General features: G+C 54.9%; 1 protein-coding gene across 6 annotated transcripts in view; it reads left to right on the top strand.

The window, feature by feature from the left end:
* Positions 1–20671, top strand: part of LOC112921608 (protein-cysteine N-palmitoyltransferase HHAT-like protein) — a 67819-nt gene extending 47148 nt beyond the window's left edge. For 2 of the 6 annotated variants that reach the window (XM_026000920.2, XM_072726579.1), the window contains exons 14-16: positions 2028–2182; positions 4784–4898; positions 5463–6214. In XM_026000920.2, coding sequence (XP_025856705.2) covers positions 2028–2182; positions 4784–4898; positions 5463–5664 — 472 coding nt within the window. In that variant the 3' untranslated portion in view covers positions 5665–6214. Of the gene's footprint in view, positions 1–1974; positions 2183–4783; positions 4899–5462; positions 6215–11419; positions 11816–12844; positions 12982–13550; positions 13670–14037; positions 14106–14659; positions 14774–14888; positions 15084–15453; positions 15664–16008; positions 16181–16657; positions 16803–16924; positions 16961–19488; positions 19691–20077; positions 20220–20419 lie in introns of those variants that run through there. The other 4 variants (XM_026000919.2, XM_026000921.2, XM_026000922.2 and 1 more) reach the window with 4 other exon arrangements.
* Positions 20672–20738: the final 67 nt, after the last annotated feature.

Raw genomic sequence — 20738 nt, 5'->3', positions numbered from 1 at the left:
CTAGTGTGACCAAAGAACTGAGTTTTTTATTTTACTTCATCTTCATTAATTTCAATTTAAATAACTACATATGAAAAATAAAATAAATAAATAACTACATATGGACATTAGTCTGACAGCACAACTCTGTCATATTCCAACATGTTCCATGGTATAAATATTTGACTTTTTCTGTATTTCCTCTATTGATGGACATGTAGATTATTATTGTTTTTTATGCTTTTGCAAATAAAGTTTAAAGGAACATGCTTGGACAAGTCATGTTAGTAGCTGTATAGCTGTGGTAGTATACAGTATGTGTTAGTAGTTGTATACTGTTCAAAACTGGCATGATTCTGCTCCTTCTTGACTCTTCACCAAAGTGGAAGACCACTTCCTCCAACACTGTAAAATTCCAGCCCTCCATTCCAATTTGCATGTGTGTATGCAACTCTTTGCTTAGGTTAAATTTCAGGAAGTCCTTGCCCTCTAGCTGAGCCTTTTGTATCACACGAGTCTGGAGTGCCATACCTAGCTGAAAGACCTTTGCCCCAGTCCCAGTGAGATTAAATAATTCCTTCATGTGAAATGACTAAATAGCAATGTCTTCAAGTCCCATGAATTCATGATGGGCATATAGAAAATAATAATAAGTAATAACAATAAATAATAATAAACTGAAAGCAATCACTAACTCCAAGAAAAGCAAAAACTTAAATAAGAAAATGTGATCAGGGATCCCTGGGTGGCTCAGAGGTTTAAGCCTGCCTTCAGCCCAGGGCGTGGTCCTGGAGTCCCAGGATCGAGTCCCACATTGGGCTCCCTGCATGGAGCCTGCTTCTCCCTCTGCCTGTGTCTCTGTCTCTCTTTTTCTCTCTCTCTGGGTCTCTCATGAATAAATAAATAAAAGCTTAAAAAAAAAAGAAAGAAAGAAAATGTGATCATTACCATGCTCCATATTTGAATAATTGTTCTAATGTAATTCCCTGTGGTAGACAGGATTCTTTCCACCCATACCCTTCACTCCCTGCTGTTGTGCCTGTGAATACTTTATGATATATAGCAAAAGGGACTTTGCAGTTGTAATTATAGTTATGGGCCCTAAAATAGGAAGATTATCCTGGATTACCAGGTGGGCCCAATCTAATCACTTGAGCCCTTAAAAGCAGAGAAATTTCTCCAGCTGGGGTCAGTCAGAGAGATGCTGCAAAAGAGGTCAGAGATTCAAAGCATGCTAATGGTGTCTGGTTGGCTTTGAAGATGGAGAGGACCAAGTGGCCTCTAAAAGATGAAAATCACCCAGCGAACAGTCAGTGAGAAAAAGGGACCTCAGTCCTTCAACTGGAACTGAATTATTTCAATAATCTGAGTGAGCCTGGAAGTGGATTCTCCCCCCAGAACTTCTGGGTAAGAGCCTGGGTCAGCCAACACCTTGATTTTGGCTTGTGGAACCTGGAGCAGACAAACCAACAGAGCCTGCTGGCCTTCTGACTTAAAGAACCACAAGATAACAAATGTGTGTTGTTTTAAAGCTGCTAAGTTTGTGGTAATTTGTTACAGCAGCAATAGAAAACTAATACACCCCCCTACTATTAATTCAGCTGAAAAATTGATATGTAACACATTGGGAGGTGGACGGTGATTCTGCTTCGTAAGGGGAGAGGGCTAAAATAAAACTAAATTCTCGTGTTGCATGACAGGAAGTTGAAAAATTATATTTAAACCTTAAAAAATAGCAGTATGGGCATCTGTAGAAATACGACAGTAAATATTCAAAGAAACGCTAAAAGTGTTCTAAGTGATTGCTTCTGGAGAGCCGGAAATGGGAGTGGGGAGGAGTGTGAGAGGCTGGCAAGCTTTTCATTTTAAGCCTTGGAGATAACTATATGATTTTTAAACACATGTTCTTATGTTCTGCAGTAAAAATAAAGAACAAGTCACACCACCACCAGTATAAGCTGTGCCTGCCTCTCTGAGAGCCAGAGCAGCTGGGGTGGGGGCTGCCCCTGCCTCCCCTGGGGTATGAGCCCCTCCTGTCTAATCACCAGGGTGGAGGAGAGCAACAGCAAGCTTCTGGAATCTGAGAAGAAGCTGCAGGAGGAGCGGCAACGCACTGTGGTGCTTGAGCAACATCTGGAGAAGATGCGCCTGGAGCCCGGGAGGACGTCGGTCAGTCAGAAGGCAGCCCCCAGGAGCAAAACAGGTAGGGGCTGGACCAGGGGCCCCAGGTGCTAGGGGGCAGCCTTGCTGCTAATAGAGGAGCCCATCAGTGGCACCCTTTCTGTCCCTTTGAGAAAAATGTGGGAAGCAGAGGCCTCCATCGGGGTGGAGCTCTGCCTGTCCAGGCCACTGGGTGTCCTCGTCCCCAGGCCCCCTGGTCAGTACCTGGAGCCTCAGAGAGCTTGCACCTGGCCCTGACCCAGCCACCTTGCAAACCCTATGGAAGGCAGTGCCTCCGCCCAGTGCCCTCGGCTACCACCCCACTGCCCCCCACCCGAGCCCCTAACCCTCTGTCCTCAGCTGACTTTGTTTAGAGTTGAGTTGGTCCTGGGGCAGAGTTGGCCTGCTGAGGAGATCAGGACGGCAGTGGCAGACCAGGAGAAGAATCTCTGCTTCTGGCGGCAGGGATGAAATGGCTTCTCCCTAGGCCTGGGCACCTGGCTTCTCTGTCTCGTGTTCCACCATGCTCAACATGCAGCCACCATGGTCTGAGATGGCTACTTTGGCTTCCCCACCAGCAGCAGGAAGGGGAAGAGGGCAAAGGACGACCTGCTTCTTACCTTTTAAGGGCATGATCCTAAGGTTGCTCGGGTCACTTCTGCTTTCATTCCCTGGGCAGATCCTAGTCACATGACCACACCTAGCTGCAGAAGGAGAGTTTGTTGCCCTAAACTGAAAGATCTATTGCTCCAACACAGTGATTTTTAAGGTGTGGTCCCTGGACCAGCAGCATCAGCATCTTGTGTGGCTGGGGCCTGCCAGGGATGTGGGATGCCAGAGCCAGAAGCCAAGGAAGGGAGAATCTTTAGTGTGGAGGGGCTAGGCCTGCCTCCCTCAGACAGCCTCATCCCAACCCCCTAATGGCTCTGGAGTGGAGGGGTTACCCCCACTGCCCCGCCTCTCAGCACCCCAGTATATCTCCCACCCCCGCCCCTAGCAAGGACACTCAGACCTTTGTCCCCAGGCCAGATAAGATCAGGACATTTCAGAAGGATGTGCTAGAGTGAGGCATAAAGCAGGAGTTGTGCCCTTCCCCCTGCTCCCACCAGTAGGGCTCAGAACTCAAGGGGCCTTCCAGTTGCTCAGTCTAGACTGAGGAAGGTCCCTATAGCCTAGCCCTGCTGACCCTGTGGGGCCCTCATGAATAGGTCCTCTAGGAATGGGTGTCTCTAGGCTTTGGGCTTACATCCTGAGTAACCCAACTAGGGAGTGCTAAGCCACGGCAGGAAAAACCACTTTGGTTCTGCCTAGACAGCAAGGAGCAGCTGCCTGAGAGAAAGGTCCATGTGGCCTTTGCCACCTGCTGGCCTGTGACATGGGCAGAGCACCACCACTTTAGGGAGGAGAGCACCCCCGCCCATCTGTAGAACGAGGAGACCCTCCATGGCTGTTCCACTCCAGTGGGGAAGATAGATAACAACAACAACAAAAAAAAAACAAAACAAAAAAACAGTAAAAGACATGCCAAGTCAGATGGAGGCAGATGCTGGAACCTGCAGCAGAGAAGGGGGCAGGAGGTACTGAGAGAGCAGCTGATTTCCAGGAGGCCAGTAAAGACCTCACTGAGGAGTTGACATCTGCACAGAGACCGTGTGGGAGGGCAGGGGATGACGTATATAGATACTTGAGGAAAGAGCAAGTGCAGAGGCACTGCGGTGAGAGCTTGGCTGAGGCCTGAAGGAACAGCAAGGAATAGCAAGTGAGGCTGGCACATAGTAGGGGAGGGGAGTACGAGGCAAGGTCAGAGAAGTGAGGGAATACTCAGCAGGTGTCCAATGACACAGGGCCTCAGGTATAAGTGTGAATTCACCCAGGCCTCACAAAACTCTAGAGGCAAGAACTATTATCCTCATTTTACAGATGAGAAAACCAGCTCAGAGAGGTTGGTGGTTTACCCGAGGCCACACAGCAGGGGGTGAAAGCCAAGTCTACTGATGCCAGGTGACTTTCCCTGGGCCACACCATCCCTGAGAACCATGCCACCTCTGAGGCCCTTTTCAGTACAGGTTTTCCAAGGCTGGGATTGTGCCCAAATTCCCACCAGTTGTCTTTGTTCTCTTTTTCTGAGCATTCTGTGGCCTCTGGCCCTGACCACCCAGGATGCCCTGTATGTATGTAGAGAGCTGCTGTATGTATGTAGAGAGCTGCTGGCTCTGGAAGCAGGGGGGCCCCAATGGTATGAGGGTATCAGAGGCAGTGATGATCTAGACTCAGGCTCAACCTGCAGAGCAGGCTTCAGGCCTGGCTGCCTTCCAGAAACTTGTGGTAGAGACCGAAGTGTAAGTCCAGGGGAATGCAGAGCAGGCATCAAGGAGGGCTTCTGGAGGAAGGCAGCCTTTGTCCTGCATCTTAAAAAAAAAAATGTGTTGAAGTATGGTTGACACACAGTGTTAGTTTCAGGTGTACAACACCGTGATTTAACAACTTAATAAATTATGCTATACCTTGTCCTCCATCCTGAAGGAAGTATAATGTTTCAGCAAGCAGCAAAGCAGGAAATAGGCAGTGGGGTGGAGGGGGAGAAGGAGAGCATTTCCACAGGGCCACGGCCTCATCACAGAAAGTGGCTGCTACTGCCCCACAGGTCTGCCCACCTCCAACACCAGGCACAACCCGAACGGGAGTGAAAGGAAGGACTCCTCCTTCACCCAGCTCTCCAATGTGCCCATGGAATCACAGATGGAGGAGCTGACCACCAGGTGCTCTCCTGCCCCATCTTCCTGAGGGTGGCATTGTCTGGGTGGAGGTACTTCCATGGGTGGAAGGATCACGTCCCTCCCCGTTTGACTTCTGTTTGCCGGGAGGGCTGCCTGCTGGGTCCTGGGTTCTAGGCCTGCAATTCAGCAACTGGCCATCAGAGGGCAGAGAGACCCAGCTGCACCCTGAGGACCAGAGTTCCAAGAGTTTTACTAAGCATGGGTTGCTGAAGCCACTTTTCTCACTCAGTTAAACTTTTCAGGGTCAAAGGCAGTGATGTTCCTGGAAGCATGGGGGGACCCCTACATATTAGTACTCATCCTTGAGGCAGCCAACATTTGAGGGAGCTCCTGGGTGCCAGGCCCAGGTCTGCAGGTGGGCCCACAGAGGAGTCAGTGCCACATAATGTCCCCCCAGGGTCCTGGGGAAGAGGGGATAGGTCAGAGAGAACCTGAGACCAAGAGCAGCCACGCTGGCAGCCTTGTTCCCAGCATCCTTGTGCACATGCGTGCACGCACAGGTATGCCAGTGAAGGCCACACTGAGCCCTTTCTTCACGTGGCCCAGACTGGCCATCCAGGTGGAAGAGAATGAAATGCTGAAGGCTGCCCTGGGCAGTGCCCTGCGTGGAAAGGAGGAGGATTTCCGAATGTACCATGAGACCCTGGGCCAGGTGAAAGGGGTCTTTCTGCAGGCCCTGCGGCAGCAGAAAGCGGACAGTGCTAGGATGGTCGCCCGGTGTCAGCCTGGAGGGACGGGGCAGCCATAGGCCTGGAGAGGACTCCATCTGTTCCTGGAAGCCAACCTGGGGCAACCACCTCAGCTAGAAGAAGTTCTCCTAGAAGAAGTTCCCCAAGGGTGAGCAAAGCCTGCACCTCAGACCAGGAGGGCAAAGGAGAAGCCCTGGCGGAGAGCCCAGACAGGCCAGGCAATGGCAGGGGAGAAGGACCGGCGACCTGCTCGGCACCAGTGAGAGCCCTGGGACGACAAGCCAACTCTGAACAGACAGATGCATCCCCTGGGGCAGTTGCTCGTCACCCTTGGCCTTGGGCCTAGCTGGGAGGCCCTGCATGCCCACAGGGCTCCATCCATACCAGACAGCTCTCAGGGCTCCAGCTGCGAGCCTCCCCAGCCCACCCACCCCTCGCCAGGGCACACCGCCCCCCTCACCCAGCTCCCCCTCCACGGCTCTGTGGCCACCCGAGCCTTCGCAAACGGGGGGTATGTACTACCACCCACTTTGTCAGCCCACTCCTCAAGGCTCTTCCTTAGATGCAGACCTTTGGACTTGTAATAATAATGGTTATTTTCACACTCGCCACAGGTCCCCATGAGTGAGCATCTGTGGAAGCCTGACCTAGTCCTATAGTAACCTGGGAATTGATAGTCCTATTTTGCAGATGAAGAAACTGAGGCTTACAGAGAGAAGCTGGGCTAATATTTAACCCTGGCCCGCCTGACTACAAAAGCAGGGTCCTCCAAGTAGAGCAACTGGCCAGGGTGGGAGTGCCCACCCCCAGTCAGCTGCTCCAGGAGTTCCTTCCATTTGCTCCCAAAAGGCTGCAGATAGTGGATACTGGTGGGGGGAGAGGGGGCGGGCAGGAGCTTTGGAGCAGGAGGATTCTGAGACATGAGTCCCGGCCAAGTCGAGGTGCCCCTCCCTCATGGCCACATAGGGGTGAGCCCCCACGTCCCTCTGTAACTGTCAGTGTCCCCTGGCCTTCACTGCATGTACAGCTATGGGGAAGGGTGGCCACATATACCAACCACAGCCACACATACCAACCAGACCCCTTGGCTGCACCTGTGTACACTCAGGCCCCCACAAAGCTGTAGATGCATGGAAATACCTAGACTCAGGAGCACGCAGTTGTACGGTGCATTTGTGCACCCCAGACAGTGCCGGCTCTGGACTCAGGCTCTCCACAGGGCATGTGTTCCTGCTCACACACACACACACACACACGCACACACACGAAGACCAGTCACTCCCCAGTGATTCACAGATGTGGGGACACATGTTGTGTGGAGACCTCCCAGAGGGAAGCCACCTGGGGTTCCTGGGACCTGCCTACTCGGGCCCTTCCTCAGGTGGGGCCATGGAGGTGCTCTGTGCTGGTGGGGGTGCTCTAGACACAGGTCTAGAGGTCCCCTGGCAAGGTGTAGTGAAGGCCATCAGTGACTCTGGTGGGCTCCTTAGGGCTCCAGGAAGGGAAGAGTTTTTCTGATTTCCTGTGAAAGGAAATGGCCAGGCAGAGCCAGAGGGGCTGAAAGGCCCCGTTCTGGGAGGGGACAGTGTGTGACAGTGAGGAGTTGGCCCAACACAGAGTCAGGGCACCAGACCCAGTAGTCCGTACCTTCCCTTGCTGGCATGGGAAGCCCCACAGGGTGATCTGAGCATGTGTGGGTGCAGGCTCAGGCCCTCTGTGGAGTCCTTGGGAGGGATAACCAACTATCCTTCCTCTGGGATGGACAGAGGGGCAGGGGCCACCTCCAGGAAGTGCAGGGTGGCATAACCCACACCCTAACCACTTGAGGGTGGTTTTGCTGCCTTTCCTGGCTCAGGGCTGCGTCTGAGAGAGGAAAGGGCACCAAGTCACAGGGTCTGCATTGGTGGGGGACCTGGGGCACATCTCTTTCCCCATTCATCAGCTGTGTGGCATCAGGCGAGTTACTGGACCTCCCTGAACCTCCATGTCATCTGTAAAACGGGGACAGGAAGAGAAACCTCCTTCAAGGGCTGCGGTTATATGTGTCAAAGAATAGCTCAAAGACATTGAGCTAATCATTAGGTTGCCTTTTACTTCTATACAATGGACACGTATCAATAGATTGTTTTCATTCCACAAAGATGAAACAGGCTTTACATGAAGGAGAGTGGACAGGAAAACTGCAGTCAGGTGTAGTAAAGCTTGTTTGCTTATTTTGGGGTCAACAGATTAACTGGCATCTTGCAGAGGTCAGTCTGGGCATTCAGTCCTTGCTTAGGCCAACTGGGGGCATAATGACAACTGTCTTAACTTCCAGATTCTACGGGCAGTCTTGAGAGCTTTGCTGTGGAGCTGCGTGCCAGGGGCCCCTGTCACGTCTGCTGGCACCTGCCATCAGCTTAGTTAGACCAAGCTGCTCCATCCCCCATCAGAGTCCCTCTACAGGAGTCGAGTGCTAGAGCAGAGGCTAGCACACAGTAAGCACTCAATAAATGGTAGCCCTTAGTATGACATCTGTTAGTTCAGCAAGCACCTGTTGAGTAGCCCCACCATCCCAGGCACGGTGGTATCAGGTGAGACAGACACGGTCCCTGAGCTCGAGGAAGTCCCCTGCCAGCTGGGGAGACAGACTTACAGGTCACCATCCACTCATCCAGCCTGCCTGAATCAGGCAGTGAGCGCCACTCACACGCCAGCCTCTTCCCCAAGTCAGAGATAATCGGATTTGCCAAAGGAGAGGTTGGGGTGGGGGGTATGGGATGCAGAGACAATGCAGCCCCTCACAGCCTCTCACCTTCTGTGCCGAGATTTCTGGGCTCACCACCCAGATCTGGGCAGGGACGGGGCTGTCCATATTTCCCTGAAGCATGGGTGGTGGGGGATGGAAGGGGAAGACCGAGGAGAGCCAGGGAGCAGAACTTTTTAAAGAAGGGAGGGGTTGTCAAAGGGGCCAAGGACTAGGGCCCTGAGGATCTAATGCATGTGGGCCAGACGGGGAGTGGGGCAACCTGGTCTGTCCAGCTGAGGGCCCACGACCCCTCCCGAGCAGCACCACCTGTCCCTGGGGACCCCGAGGAGGCACCCCCAGCCCTCAGGGCGGGTGGGCGCCAGTGGGAAGCAGGTGGGCTGGACTTGCTTTTCACAGATGAGAACACCGAGGTCCCTTCACAGAGTCAGAAGTGGTAGGAGGGGGAGAGAGGGGCAAGGACAAGTAAAGAGGCAGGTGGTGGAGAGGCCTCAGGTGCAGACTCCCCCTGGCTGCACCCCACGCAGGTGCTGCCGGCCTGGGTGCTCGGGTTCCAACACTGACAGGTGAGCCTGGTCGAGCTGTGGGTGCGGAGGGGCCACCGTCCCCATGAAGGCCTCTGGGGCACTGCAGCTGAGCCGGAAGAGGGCGTAGCCTGGCTCAGGCCCTTTGGAGCCCCGAGTACATTCCATCCCCACTGGGCCCCTCCCTGCTTTCAGGAGCTCAGGGATGACGGTCTGCAGCGGGGGTCCTCCCTTGAGCCGCCATCTGCAGCGGCCAGAACCAGCCTCACCTCTCCCTCTGCACCTCCAGCGAGCCCACAGCTGCCCTATCTCCTCTCCACAGGCACTGCCTACGGTGTAAGCCTTGCATAGACACACAAACACAGTACACACATCACACACACATATACACAACACACGTGCACACACAGAGCGCATGCAGCATACACAACACATGCCACAAACAACACGCAACACAAAACATACACACATACACATACAACTGACACAAAACACAATCATAGACACAGGATATTCTCCATGAATTTTTACTTTGAGTAACAACATACTGAGAAATGACAAGGGATGCTGAGACTTGAGAGAATTGCCCCCCCTGCCCACTGCATCTTTCCCAGTGGCCCTGGTGGCATTCGGGAGGCTGACCCCAGGCCCTTGTGCCAATCAAAGCCTAGTCAGCTTCCTGCCCTTGTTGTGTGGGCTGGACATGCCAGGCACCCTCCCTCACCGCCCCTCTCATATAGGGAGGAACTGGCCTTGGGCTGTCCAGCGCCAGGCCAAGAGGCCTCCCCAGCCTTCTATCTGGGCTGCCATCCCCAAATGCCTGGCTCCCTGCAGACCCCACTGCATGGGGTCACCTGGGGCCCAGCTCCTGCTGCGTGAGCCTTACCTTTCTGGGCTTCTGGAGTGAGGCATCTGTATCTCTCTTTGTGAGGAATTCAGTGAGCCAGGCCCTGCATGGAATAAGCCGCAGAATCCCCCCAAAAGCCCAATAAATAAGAGAGCAGGTCCACTTACAGATGAGACTCTGAGGCTCTGAGAAGTGGATCCCCCCAGCGAGGCAGATCTTGGGCTCGGTGCAAGTCGGCTGGCCGAACCTGTGCTCTGAACTACTTTTCTGAGCCCTTCTCTCCGAGCCTCATGGGGTCACCAGCTGGACGGCTGGCCCAGACTGGTCTCCGCTTGCACCCAGGATCGGTGAGTGGTGGGGTTCTTACTCCTGCAGGGCAATCAATTCCAGAAGCTTATGGGGCTGACCTCTTTGTGGGTCAGTATCCTTTTCTATCAACTGTCAAACAATGGTAACACCCTCCCTAGGAGTTGTGGTGACATGAAAAGGAGTTAGTCCATGTAAAGCCTTAAAATCATTGCCCAGGTGCTGTGATTAACTTACTATCCTTCTAACCACCATTGACTCTTTACCTCAGGAGTCTGCTCAGGTGTGCCTCCACACCCACCCCCTGTACAGGAAGCACTCCCTAACCCCTGCAGTCTTGCTCAGGCATCTGTCCCTGACACTGGCCTCCCCTAGTGCCCATGAGCCCACCTGCAGCCCTCCCCCAGCCCCTATATGGTGCAGCAATTTCAGTGTACACTTCTCAGGGCCGGGCACCCGTGATGAAGGCCTCTGTGTTGTTCTATGGGGTATGTATGCTGGGGACTCCTTGCTGCTTCCTCTGGGCCAGTGTGTCTGCTTGGGAGGAAGTTCATTGCCTAAGGGCATCATGGAAGGGTAGGAGACTCTCTTTCCCCTTCCCGGGCCTTGGTCAGGCTCTGGAAGCTCCCCTGCTAGGGGGTGGGAGAGGGATGCAGGAAGCAGCCGAGCCTATGGCTGGAGTCAGAGAATCAGCAGCAGCTCTAGGACCTGTCCTGTGACTTGTCACAGTCACAAAGCTCCTTTAACCCTCCACGCCTCAGACCCTGCTCCCTGCACATGCATGAACTGGCCTCCAAAGACATGGCACAAGTGTATTCAGCTACCCTAGATTCTGAGGTCCTCATCCTAAAGGAAGACTGCCAGATGTTCCCATCCTCTTGGTGGGTTCTTCAGAATACCCTTCCCCATTGGGGGAAGGCTGGGCTGAGGCCTTGACTGCCCCTTCCACGAGTACAGCTCTGTCCTGTTGCCCTTACAGGGCTCCCAGTTGGATAGGGACATTCAAAAGGATGCCAGCCATTCCAGGAACCTACTTAAGCCTTGCCAAGTGACCCTACTAGCACCCCTCCCCCTGAGCAACTGCATATGAGACACGACTGGAGTATGGGACCCCCCGGCCACATGTCTCCTGACAGTTCCAATCCTGCTAGTCAAGCCAGTCCTCTCTCAGGCACCAATGCCTGGCCAGTTAGGACTCTGAGCATAATGAAATAAGGCAGGGCAGGGGGCTGTATGGTTCTGCCCTTGGGAGTTCACTCATAAAGGTGCGGGCTAGAATATGGAGCTGAGCATGAAGTGTGCTTGTGAATGCGTGCAGTGGGGGCAGGGCTCACAAGAGGTCGGTGGGGACTGCCCAGAAGTCTTCCTGGAAGAGAGGAGTCCTGGCCAGCAGTGAGAGGGAGGCACAGGCTCTACAGAGCAGAAGAGGCAGGCCGAAGTGGGGCCCAGGTGTCCCTGTTAGAACCTAGGCCACTGGCCACCCCTTCCCCCACCCCTGCCCCCCCATGATCCTCCCTGCGGCTCCCTGTGGCCAGCAGCTCTGCAGTGCTCGGCTTGGCTCCACTCTGCTCAGCTCCGCTCCAGGAAGGCCACCTCCTCCCTGCCCTCCTCCACCCTCCTGCTGTCACCACTCACCGCTCATAGCCTTGAGGGGGTGGGGACCCCAGGGCTGGACACACCTCACTGTGGCCCCAGAGCCTAGCTGGTCGGACGGACGCACGGTTGGACGCAGGACCCCGGAGCCCCGAGGTGGGCAGTGTGCCAGGGTCCCTCACAGCCTCCTCAAGGTCAGTGCCAGCCGGGGATGCAGCCACTCTGGGGTCCTTGATACCTGTGGAACCCACCTCAGGCCCCTCATCCCAGACTTTAGACCCCAAAGCAGTCTTCACTGCAGGTGTACCTGAGGTAGGCAGGTCCTGGGGACGGGGGCACTGCTGTGTCCAGTGGGGGCCCCAGTCCAGGGGTCTGCCGGAAGAGGTCTCAGGCTGGGGGCCAGCCCGGGCCCTGCTCATGGAGGCCTCACTGGGGACACCCCGCACCGGCCATGGGGAGCTAAAATTGGAAAGTGGCAAGTGGGAGGCAGCTGACAAAGCTATTTCGCGGGCTCTTCACCGTGCTCCGGTTTCAAGCTCCTGCTCCATTAACCCGATCCTCCGGGCCTCCCTCCCCCACCTGGCGGGTGAGGAGGTGCCTCAGCCCTCAGGCCAACAGTACAGAGTCCGGGAAGCCCCCTGGTATGGGCAGGGGCAGCAATGGTCTTCTCTTATCTGAGATTCCCCTAGGAACACACAATCCCGTCCCAGGCTCACTGTGTGACCTTGACGGGTCCCTGCCTCTCTCTGGTCCATGGCCCCTCTGTCTCAGTAGTGGGGAGAATGCTGACTGTGGGGGCCCAGGAGAGCTGGTTGCAGTGCTGGTAAGGGAAATTTCGGGGAGGATCACGGGTGGGAGACAGGGTCATGCCAGCCTCCTCTTGGCCCAGCCTGGCCTAGCCCAAGAAGGTGCCTAGACACGTTCCTCCTCTTAATTTGGCCCTGGGTCTGTTAACTGCTGGGTCTTTTAACTGTGCACCCTTGGGAAAGCCTAAGGCCAGGCTGGAGCATGGGAGGGGCACAGGAGGAGATGGCCCAGCAGGACTGCTGGGGATGAACTAGGCCCTGGAAGAAGGGAGTGGCTAGGCTCACCCTGAGCCCGATACCGGTCAGCACCTTGGACAGTAGCCAGCACCCTCCCCGGTGCCCAACCGGCCCTGCTTGGCCCCACACCCACAACCCCTAGGGCACCTCTTCAAATAGCACAGCCTCCAGCTGGCATCCAGGGCCCGAATACCCAAGCATTGAGAGAGTGGGCTGGTGTGGCCACGGACACAGGCAGGGACCAGGGAAGTGGCAGGCCAGGGCTCAGGGGCCCGTTGGGGCAATGGGAATCAGTGAGAGGCTGGAAGCTGAATGAGGTAAGGAAGCCTAATGCTGGGGATCGGACCTGGGAGGCCAGGAGACCTCAGGGAAGTAAAGCAGCTCTAGAGGGGTGTGGGATCAGAGAAGGAGGCACTAGCGGGAGGGGCGGCATTGTCAGGAGCTGACGGAGGTTCACTGAGGGGTTGGGGACCCTGAGGAACAGAAACATGACTGAAGTGATACAGATGGGGTACCTCTGTGTTAAGGTTATCTGAGGCCTTGGCAGGAGCAATTTGAGCAAAGAGGGGGTCCACCTGGAAGGTATGAAGGAGTAAATGAAGGTGAGGCAGGCAAGCTGAGAGTCAAGATTATGCTTTCAAAAGCCTCCAAAGGGAAGGGTGGGAGCTAGAGCAGCAGCTAGGAAGAGGAGCCCGATGTTATGGCATCTGGGAGGAGTAGGGGGGAGTGGGGGAGTAGGGGGGAGTAGGGAAAGGGTAGGATAATAGCATGAGATCCCTGAAGGGGAAGAGGGGCAATCTCTCTTCCGAATGGGATCCCCATCACCTCTGTGGGGCTAGGCGGGGCTGGGGGGTGGCAATACCCTCACCCAATCTGTCTTCCCCAGTGCCATCGAGGCTATGGGCATCAGGACCACGTTGCCCACAACGGAGCTGGGCTTGTACTCCCTGGTGCTGAGTGGGGCTCTGGCCTATGCTGGCCGAGGCCTCCTTGAAGCTTCACAAGGTAACAGCCGGACTCTGGAGCACAGGGTGGGTGGGACCCTTCTTTCCCTGTGGCCTCAGGCTTCCACCCAGCAAGGCCATAAACTTAAAGACTCCAGACCCAGAATATTCCAGGGGTCTGAACTGAGCTAGGTGTAGTCACAAGGAAAGACACTGACAGAGACTGGCCCCAGAGAGAGACTGAGACACTCAGGGAGACAGTCAGAGACCTGGCCCAAGACACACAGTGAGACCCACAGAGAAGAGGCACAGAGAGACCTAGACCCATTCCCTCCCCAGTAGGGTGGGGGTCAGCCTTGCTGTAGGGGCAGGCAAAGGTGTGGGTGTGAAGTCCCCCCAGCGCCCACTGAGACCACACTCTGTTCTCAGATGGGGCCCACAGGAAGGCCTTCCGGGAGTCCGTGCGACCTGGCTGGGAGTACATTGGCCGGAAGATGGTAGGTCCCCCATGCCCCCAGTGTCCCTGACTGAGGTCCCCGATCCCCGGCATATCTCTCTTATCCCAGACCCTTCCCAACTATCCCCCCATTCTAGATGTTCCCATGTAACAGAGGACTCACAGTGAGAAAGGTCCCTGGCTTGAGCTCCAGAGCCTTCAGTTTCTCTCACTGATTCAACCTGTGTCCTCCTGGGGCCACATCAAACCTGCCCCCAGACACTGCTCATTTAGGAAAAGTTAAACTGAGACATGCTTCAGCAGGGGCTTCCAGCACCATCTTTCCCAGGAACAATGCCATAATGCTGGAATGTCAGGCAATATGCTGAACAGACGGGGAGCTCTGAGGGGTAGGGCAGCTCACATGGGCCCCTCGCTTCTTTCTACCTACCTGGCTGGTACTTCCCTCAGAGGGGAAGGCAAGGGCCTGCCAGCCATGGCTGTCCTCTAATGCACAAGAATACGGGGGCTGGGGAGGCACTAGGACTCTGATCAGCCCAAGTGCCAGCCCATCCTGCCCCCTGCCCCTGCTTAACCTGCCCGGGCCCGCTCCAGGACGTGGCTGACTTCGAGTGGGTGATGTGGTTCACCTCCTTCCGCAATATCATCGTCTTCGCCCTCTCTGGACATGTGCTGTTTGCTAAACTCTGCACGATGGTTGCCCCCCAGGTGAGCTGGACCTGGGCCACCCCAGCCCCCCTGCCAGCTTCCCCTAAGCTACAAGGGTTGGGGTCCCACCTCCATTTGTATGGTTAGATAAGCCATTCCTTATCTCTATTCACAGCTCCGCTCCTGGATGTATGCTGTGTATGGGGCCCTGGCTGTGCTGGGCACGATGGGCCCTTGGTACCTGCTGCTGCTGTTTGGTCACTGTGTCAGCCTCTATGTGGCCTCACTCTTGGGCCAGCCCTGGCTCTGTCTTGGCCTGGGCCTAGTCAGCCTTGCCTCCTTCAAGCTGGATCCCCTAATCTCCTGGCAGGTGTGCACTGGGGAGGGGCAAAGGTGGAGGGTACAGAAATAGGATCCCAAACTTCTCACCCCATCCAAAGCCCTTGCTTCCAGAATCTCCCCTAAGAATTTCCTTCACTCTCCCACCTGTCTCTAAGCCTTTGAATGTGGCACATACCCCCCCCCCCCCATAGTGGTCCCCTCCACCACAGCAGGGATGTGTCTAGCTCATTCCCTGCTCTATCCAAGCACTTAATGCGAATTAGCACTCAGTGGCCAGTGTGGATTGGCTCTGCAAGAGAGGAAGGGGCAGGACAAGGCTGGGCCCCTGTGCGAAGCTGGGTGGGCTTCCCAGAGACGGGGACACCTGGTGAGCCGGCGGCCTGTTCTCTCCCATCCAGAGCGGGTTTGTAACAGGCACTTTTGATCTTCAAGAGGTGCTGTTTCATGGGGGCAGCGGTTTCACAGTGCTGCGTTGTACCAGCTTTGCGCTGGAGAGCTGTGCCCACCCTGACCGCCGCTACTCCCTAGCTGACCTGCTCAAGTACAACTTCTACCTGCCTTTCTTCTTCTTCGGGCCCATCATGACCTTTGATCGCTTCCATGCCCAGGTGAGGAGACACCCTGTGAGCTTCCAGCACAGGCCTGGGACTTCCTCTTCAGACAGGGGCTCCCATCTCAGCCAGGACTCCCAAGGCAGGCTGTGTCCTCACCCCAGGCATTACTCCCAGATGAAGCCATAATACCTTACCTCCTCAGACCCCAGTATGGGGTCACATTCCCTGCTCAGACGGGGATCAAAGGTTGGAAAGGTGACTCCACTCTCAAGCAGGGCTGCCAGGATAAAGCCCCGTTTCCCCTCACCCTCGGATCCCCAGGCAGTTGGTGATTCCCCATTCAGACAGGATTCCCCCAGCAGGGCTTGCGTCCCCACTCAGACACTTTGCATCCCCCAGATGAGCCAGGTGGAGCCCGTGAGGCAAGAGGGTGAGCTGTGGCGCATCCGGGCCCAGGCCGGCCTCAGCGTGGTGACCATCATAGCCGTGGACATCTTCTTCCACTTCTTCTATATCCTCACCATCCCCAGTGACCTCAAGTTTGCCAACCGCCTCCCGGACAGCGCCCTCGGTGGGTGCGCATCCGGGACAGAACAGGGACCGGGAAAGACAGAAAGACACACCCTCTGCACCCCCTGGCATCACTCCTGGGGAAGCTGACACCCAGAGAGGGCACAGCACCTATCCAAGGGTGGGGAAGCTGGGATTTATTCTTTGAAATGTCTAGGACTTGGAGTTAGCTTTGTTCTGAGAAGCCAGAGAGGTAGGGGCAGAGCCCACCTCACAAGGGCCTTGGGACGGTTTCCACCACCTGGATGGGGTCTCCCTGGGTTGGGCCGGGCCCAGCTCCTCCCCTAGGACGTGGGGGGGGGGGTGAGGTCTCCAAGGGGGTGGACCAGGAGCCAGGATCTCTCCCCAGACCTGCCAACCTGCCCAGAGAGGCCATAGGGGAGGGCCGGGCTCTGTGCCTCCCCACCACGATTTGGGGGATCTGGGGAGCGGAGACCAGCACGATGCCCTCCAGGCAGTGATGACACCCTGCCCCCAGCTGGTCTAGCCTACTCAAATCTGGTGTATGACTGGGTGAAGGCGGCTGTCCTCTTTGGTGTGGTCAACACTGTGGCACGCCTCGACCACTTGGATCCACCCCAGCCTCCCAAGTGCATCACAGCACTCTACGTCTTCGCGGAAACGTGAGTGCAAGGAGGTCTGGGGGGCACGCCCCTACAGTCCTCACCTTCCACTAGCCTTTTTCCCCTATTCCCCTGGAACTGTCTTCCTGGCTGATTCACACACATCCGCTCTCTTTCCTCAGGCACTTTGACCGTGGCATCAACGACTGGCTTTGCAAGTGAGTTGGGGTGGGGTGGAGTGGGGCAGTGGTCACAGTCATCCTGCCAGGTATCTGAGCCCGGCAGTGAAGAGATGGTCCACGCTTTAAAAGATAAGCCCTGGGCCAGAGGAAGGAAGAAGGAGGTCGTCACAGAGGTCTAGGTGAAAGACAGAGGTTTGGATATGGGTGGGGCACTGGATATGAGAGAAATGGTTGGAGTGGGAGAGGTCCTTGTGGTGGTTGGGTGTGAAGGTCTGGGGTTCAGAGAAGTCTGGAGGATGGATGCAGCTCTGAGCATTGAGTGTGGGAGGGTGGTCTTTAGTCCTTGGGAGTGCATAAGTTCCAAGGAGAGAAAGTCAAGAAAAGGAGAGGTATAGCTGAGATTGGAGCTAGAAGGACTGGGGCAGCTGGGTCACAGGCTGCTGTCAGAAGCTAGCTACTGAGGGGGATGACAGAGGAGTTGCTAAAGGGAGAAGTGAGGTGTCTTAAGACAGCAAATAATGGGCCACGGTTGGTTGCTAAGAGGAACTATAAGTTGGGGAGGCAGGATAGAAGGGTGATTGATAGGGTGAGGTCCCCAAGGAGGGAGGAGGCAATGGAACCAGTGCTAAGCAGAAGCTCAGCCTCAGGACAGGGAGGAGAAAGAGAAGCTAGCATGGATACAGGGTGTTAGGTTAGTGTAGAAAAGTAAAGGATCCACCTGAAGGCTTCAGTTTTCTCCATGAAGTAGGAGACAAGGTCACCGGCTGACAGATGCAGGGTTGGGCATCACTGTGCCTACCTTTCCTCTTGGCTAGCTCACCTACCACACGCACTCACAGCTGGGGAAGTGATAAGGGTGGAGTACCCACTGCAGAGCATGGCAGAAGAAGCTGACTAGAGAAACCTTGGCATTGAGAGCCCAGGTGGGGGTGGAGGCAGTGGACATATGGACTTTGATATGTGAAGTTGTGAGATTTTAGCTTCTTGAGTGCAAGTGAGAACGCGGGTGATCAGGCTCTCCCAGACATGCAAGAAGGAAGAAGTGAAGGATAAGGGGCTTTAGGTTATTTACAATGATGACTTATTGAATTGAAGCCAGTTAAAGAGGGCAGTAAAGATAGAGTCTCAAGGTGAGGAAGAGGGGGAGGGATCAACGAGATTGAAGAACTGGATTTGGGGGGGGGGCACATCTGGAGGGATGGGGGGAGAATGGTAACTTGGAAGCAATGAAAATTCAAGTGGTGCCAAAGTTGGGAGTATGGCCATGGGAGCAGGTGGCTGAGATGGTGTGGAGAAGAAACCATTGGAAATGAAGAGGTCTAGGCATGGAGAGGCCTTCCTCAGTGGGTCTTCTACTGAATGTATGTAACAAGTACTTATTGAGTACCTACTATGTGCCAGGCACTGTTCTGGGCACTGGGGATTTACAACAGTGAATATGACAAAGGCCTTGAATTGGAGTTTACAGTCTATTGGGGATAAACAGACCATAAACAGGTAAACAAACAATAAATAAGATCATTTTAGAGAGTGGTAAGTGTTATGAAAAAAATGAAACTAGTGTAATGGAATAGAGGTTGGCCACAGGACAGAAGCTTCTACAGTTGTGGTCTGTGCAGGCCTCTGTGCAATGATATTCAAACTGAGACTTGAGTGATAAGGAAATCTAGGGAAGAGAATTCCAAGGAGAAGGAACAAGTGCATAGGCTTGAGGCAGGAGCCAGCCGTGTTTGTTGGAGGGACGGGAAGGCAAGTAAGGCGACAACATGAGAGGGAAATGGTGGGTGATGAAGTCAGGGAGGGTGGCAGAAACCAGACATTGTGGGATCTCCTAGCCTTAGTAGGTAGGTAGTTTAGTCTAACTGCAATAGGGAGCCATTGGGGGAGGGTTTGATTGGGGAAGTCATGTGATCTGACTTATACCCTTTGAGATGCCTCTTGTTGCTGTGTGGAGAACAGATGGTACGGGTTCAAAGGCAGAAGCACAGAAATGACTTAAGATACTTTTGCAGTAATCTATGACAGGGGATGACCTGCTGGACAAGGGTGGTGGCAGTGGGGGTGGCAAGCAGCAGTCAGGACTGCGTGGAGCCCATAGAACTTGCTGGCTTGGATGTGGAGAGAAGAACTGACGGTCCAAGATGGCGCCAAGGCTTCCAGATGCAACTGAATGGCTGGAAGTGTCATTATCTGAGATGAGGATGCAGCGGGTTTGGACAGGGATGGGGGAATCAGTCATCCAAGTGAGATGTCTAGTGACGGATGTATGAGTCAAGAGAGCAGGCTAAAGACACAGATTTGGGCTCATCAGCATAGAGACAGGGTTCAGAGTCTTGGGTCTGGATGAGATCACTTCGGGAATGAATGAAGAGATATGAAGTTCAAAGCTGAGCCTTCCACATTCTGAAGTTGGGAGAGGAGGAGCAGCCACCTGAGGTCAGGCATGCTGGATGTGCCCAGGATGATACTGTTGAATGGGGCTGCCCCTGCTGTGTACCCTTTGTCCCTCTCCTACCTGCCTTCCCCCACATTCCCTCTGGTCCTTTCTCCTGCCTTTCTTGCAGGTATGTGTATGATCACATTGGTGGGGAGCACTCCGAGGTGATCCCAGAGCTGGGGGCCACTGTGGCCACATTTGCCATCACTACTCTGTGGCTTGGACCTTGTGATATTGTTTACCTGTGGTCATTCCTTAACTGCTTTGGCCTCAACTTTGAGCTCTGGGTGCAGAAGCTGGCAGAGTGGGGGCCCCTAGCACAAATTGAGGTGAGTGGCAGCAGGTCTGGGGCAGGAGTTGGCTGGATCACTGCAGAGGGTGGCACTACTGCTCTCACATTTGGCCCCCAGTCCAGAACTTTCTCAACACAACGTCCCTGTTGTCAGGGCAATGGCTCCCCCTGCAGGTATCTAGCACCCCCTTCTGTGGGGTGTGGGTACCTGGGCCAGGCTGTGTTTGTTGGTCAGGCCCTCCCATCAGTCTGGTACTCAGTATTCCCATCTTTAACAACGAGGGAGGGCTGACCTGGGGACTTTCAGAGACCCAAGCACATGCCCAGGACCCAGGGTAGCCATGTGGGCAGGGCCTCTGACCAAGCATGTCCTCTTTCCCCTGGCCCTCTTGTCCCATTGCCAATGCTTCCCTGGACTGGGAAGGCCTCTATGTCGGAGCAGATGTCTCGCAGGGTCCGGGCCCTGTTCGGAGCCATGAACTTCTGGGCCATCATCATGTACAACCTTGTAAGCCTGAACAGCCTTGAATTCACAGAGCTGGTTGCCAGGCGACTGCTACTCACAGGTGAGGGCCAGGGGGGTTGTGGACACAGGAAATGCCAGGCATCAACCTTGAGGTCTGTGACCTTCTGAAAGGCCCCCACCCCACCCCAACACCCCAGGGGCTCAGTGGGGAGGGCCAATCAGGTGGGGAGAGCCATTAGAAGAAGAGTCATTGAGGATGGGGTCCTGCTCCCGGGCATCAATGACCTCTTCCCCACACAGGGTTCCCCCAGACCACTCTGGCTGTCCTATTTGTCACCTACTGTGGTGTCCAGCTGGTGAAGGAGCGAGAGAGAACCATGGCACTAGAGGAGGACCAGAAGCAGGACAAAGAGAAGCGGGAGTAGGTGGGAGGAGGAAGGAGGGAAGAAGGATGGCTCTGCGCAGCTATTCCCAAGCCCAGGCCCAGGCCAGGCCAGGCCAGGCCAGGCCAGACAGGGCCTGACCCATAGAATAAAAGACTTTTCTACCATAGTCTGGCTGTTCCCTATCCCTTCCACTAGCAATCTCCTGGCTCTCTGTCCATGATGAATGAAGAGGT

The sequence above is a fragment of the Vulpes vulpes genome, chromosome 11 (genome assembly GCF_048418805.1).
Source record: "Vulpes vulpes isolate BD-2025 chromosome 11, VulVul3, whole genome shotgun sequence".
NCBI lineage: Eukaryota > Metazoa > Chordata > Mammalia > Carnivora > Canidae > Vulpes > Vulpes vulpes.
The sequence above is the reverse complement of the archived record's forward strand: the minus strand, read 5'-3'. Positions and strand labels throughout refer to the sequence as shown.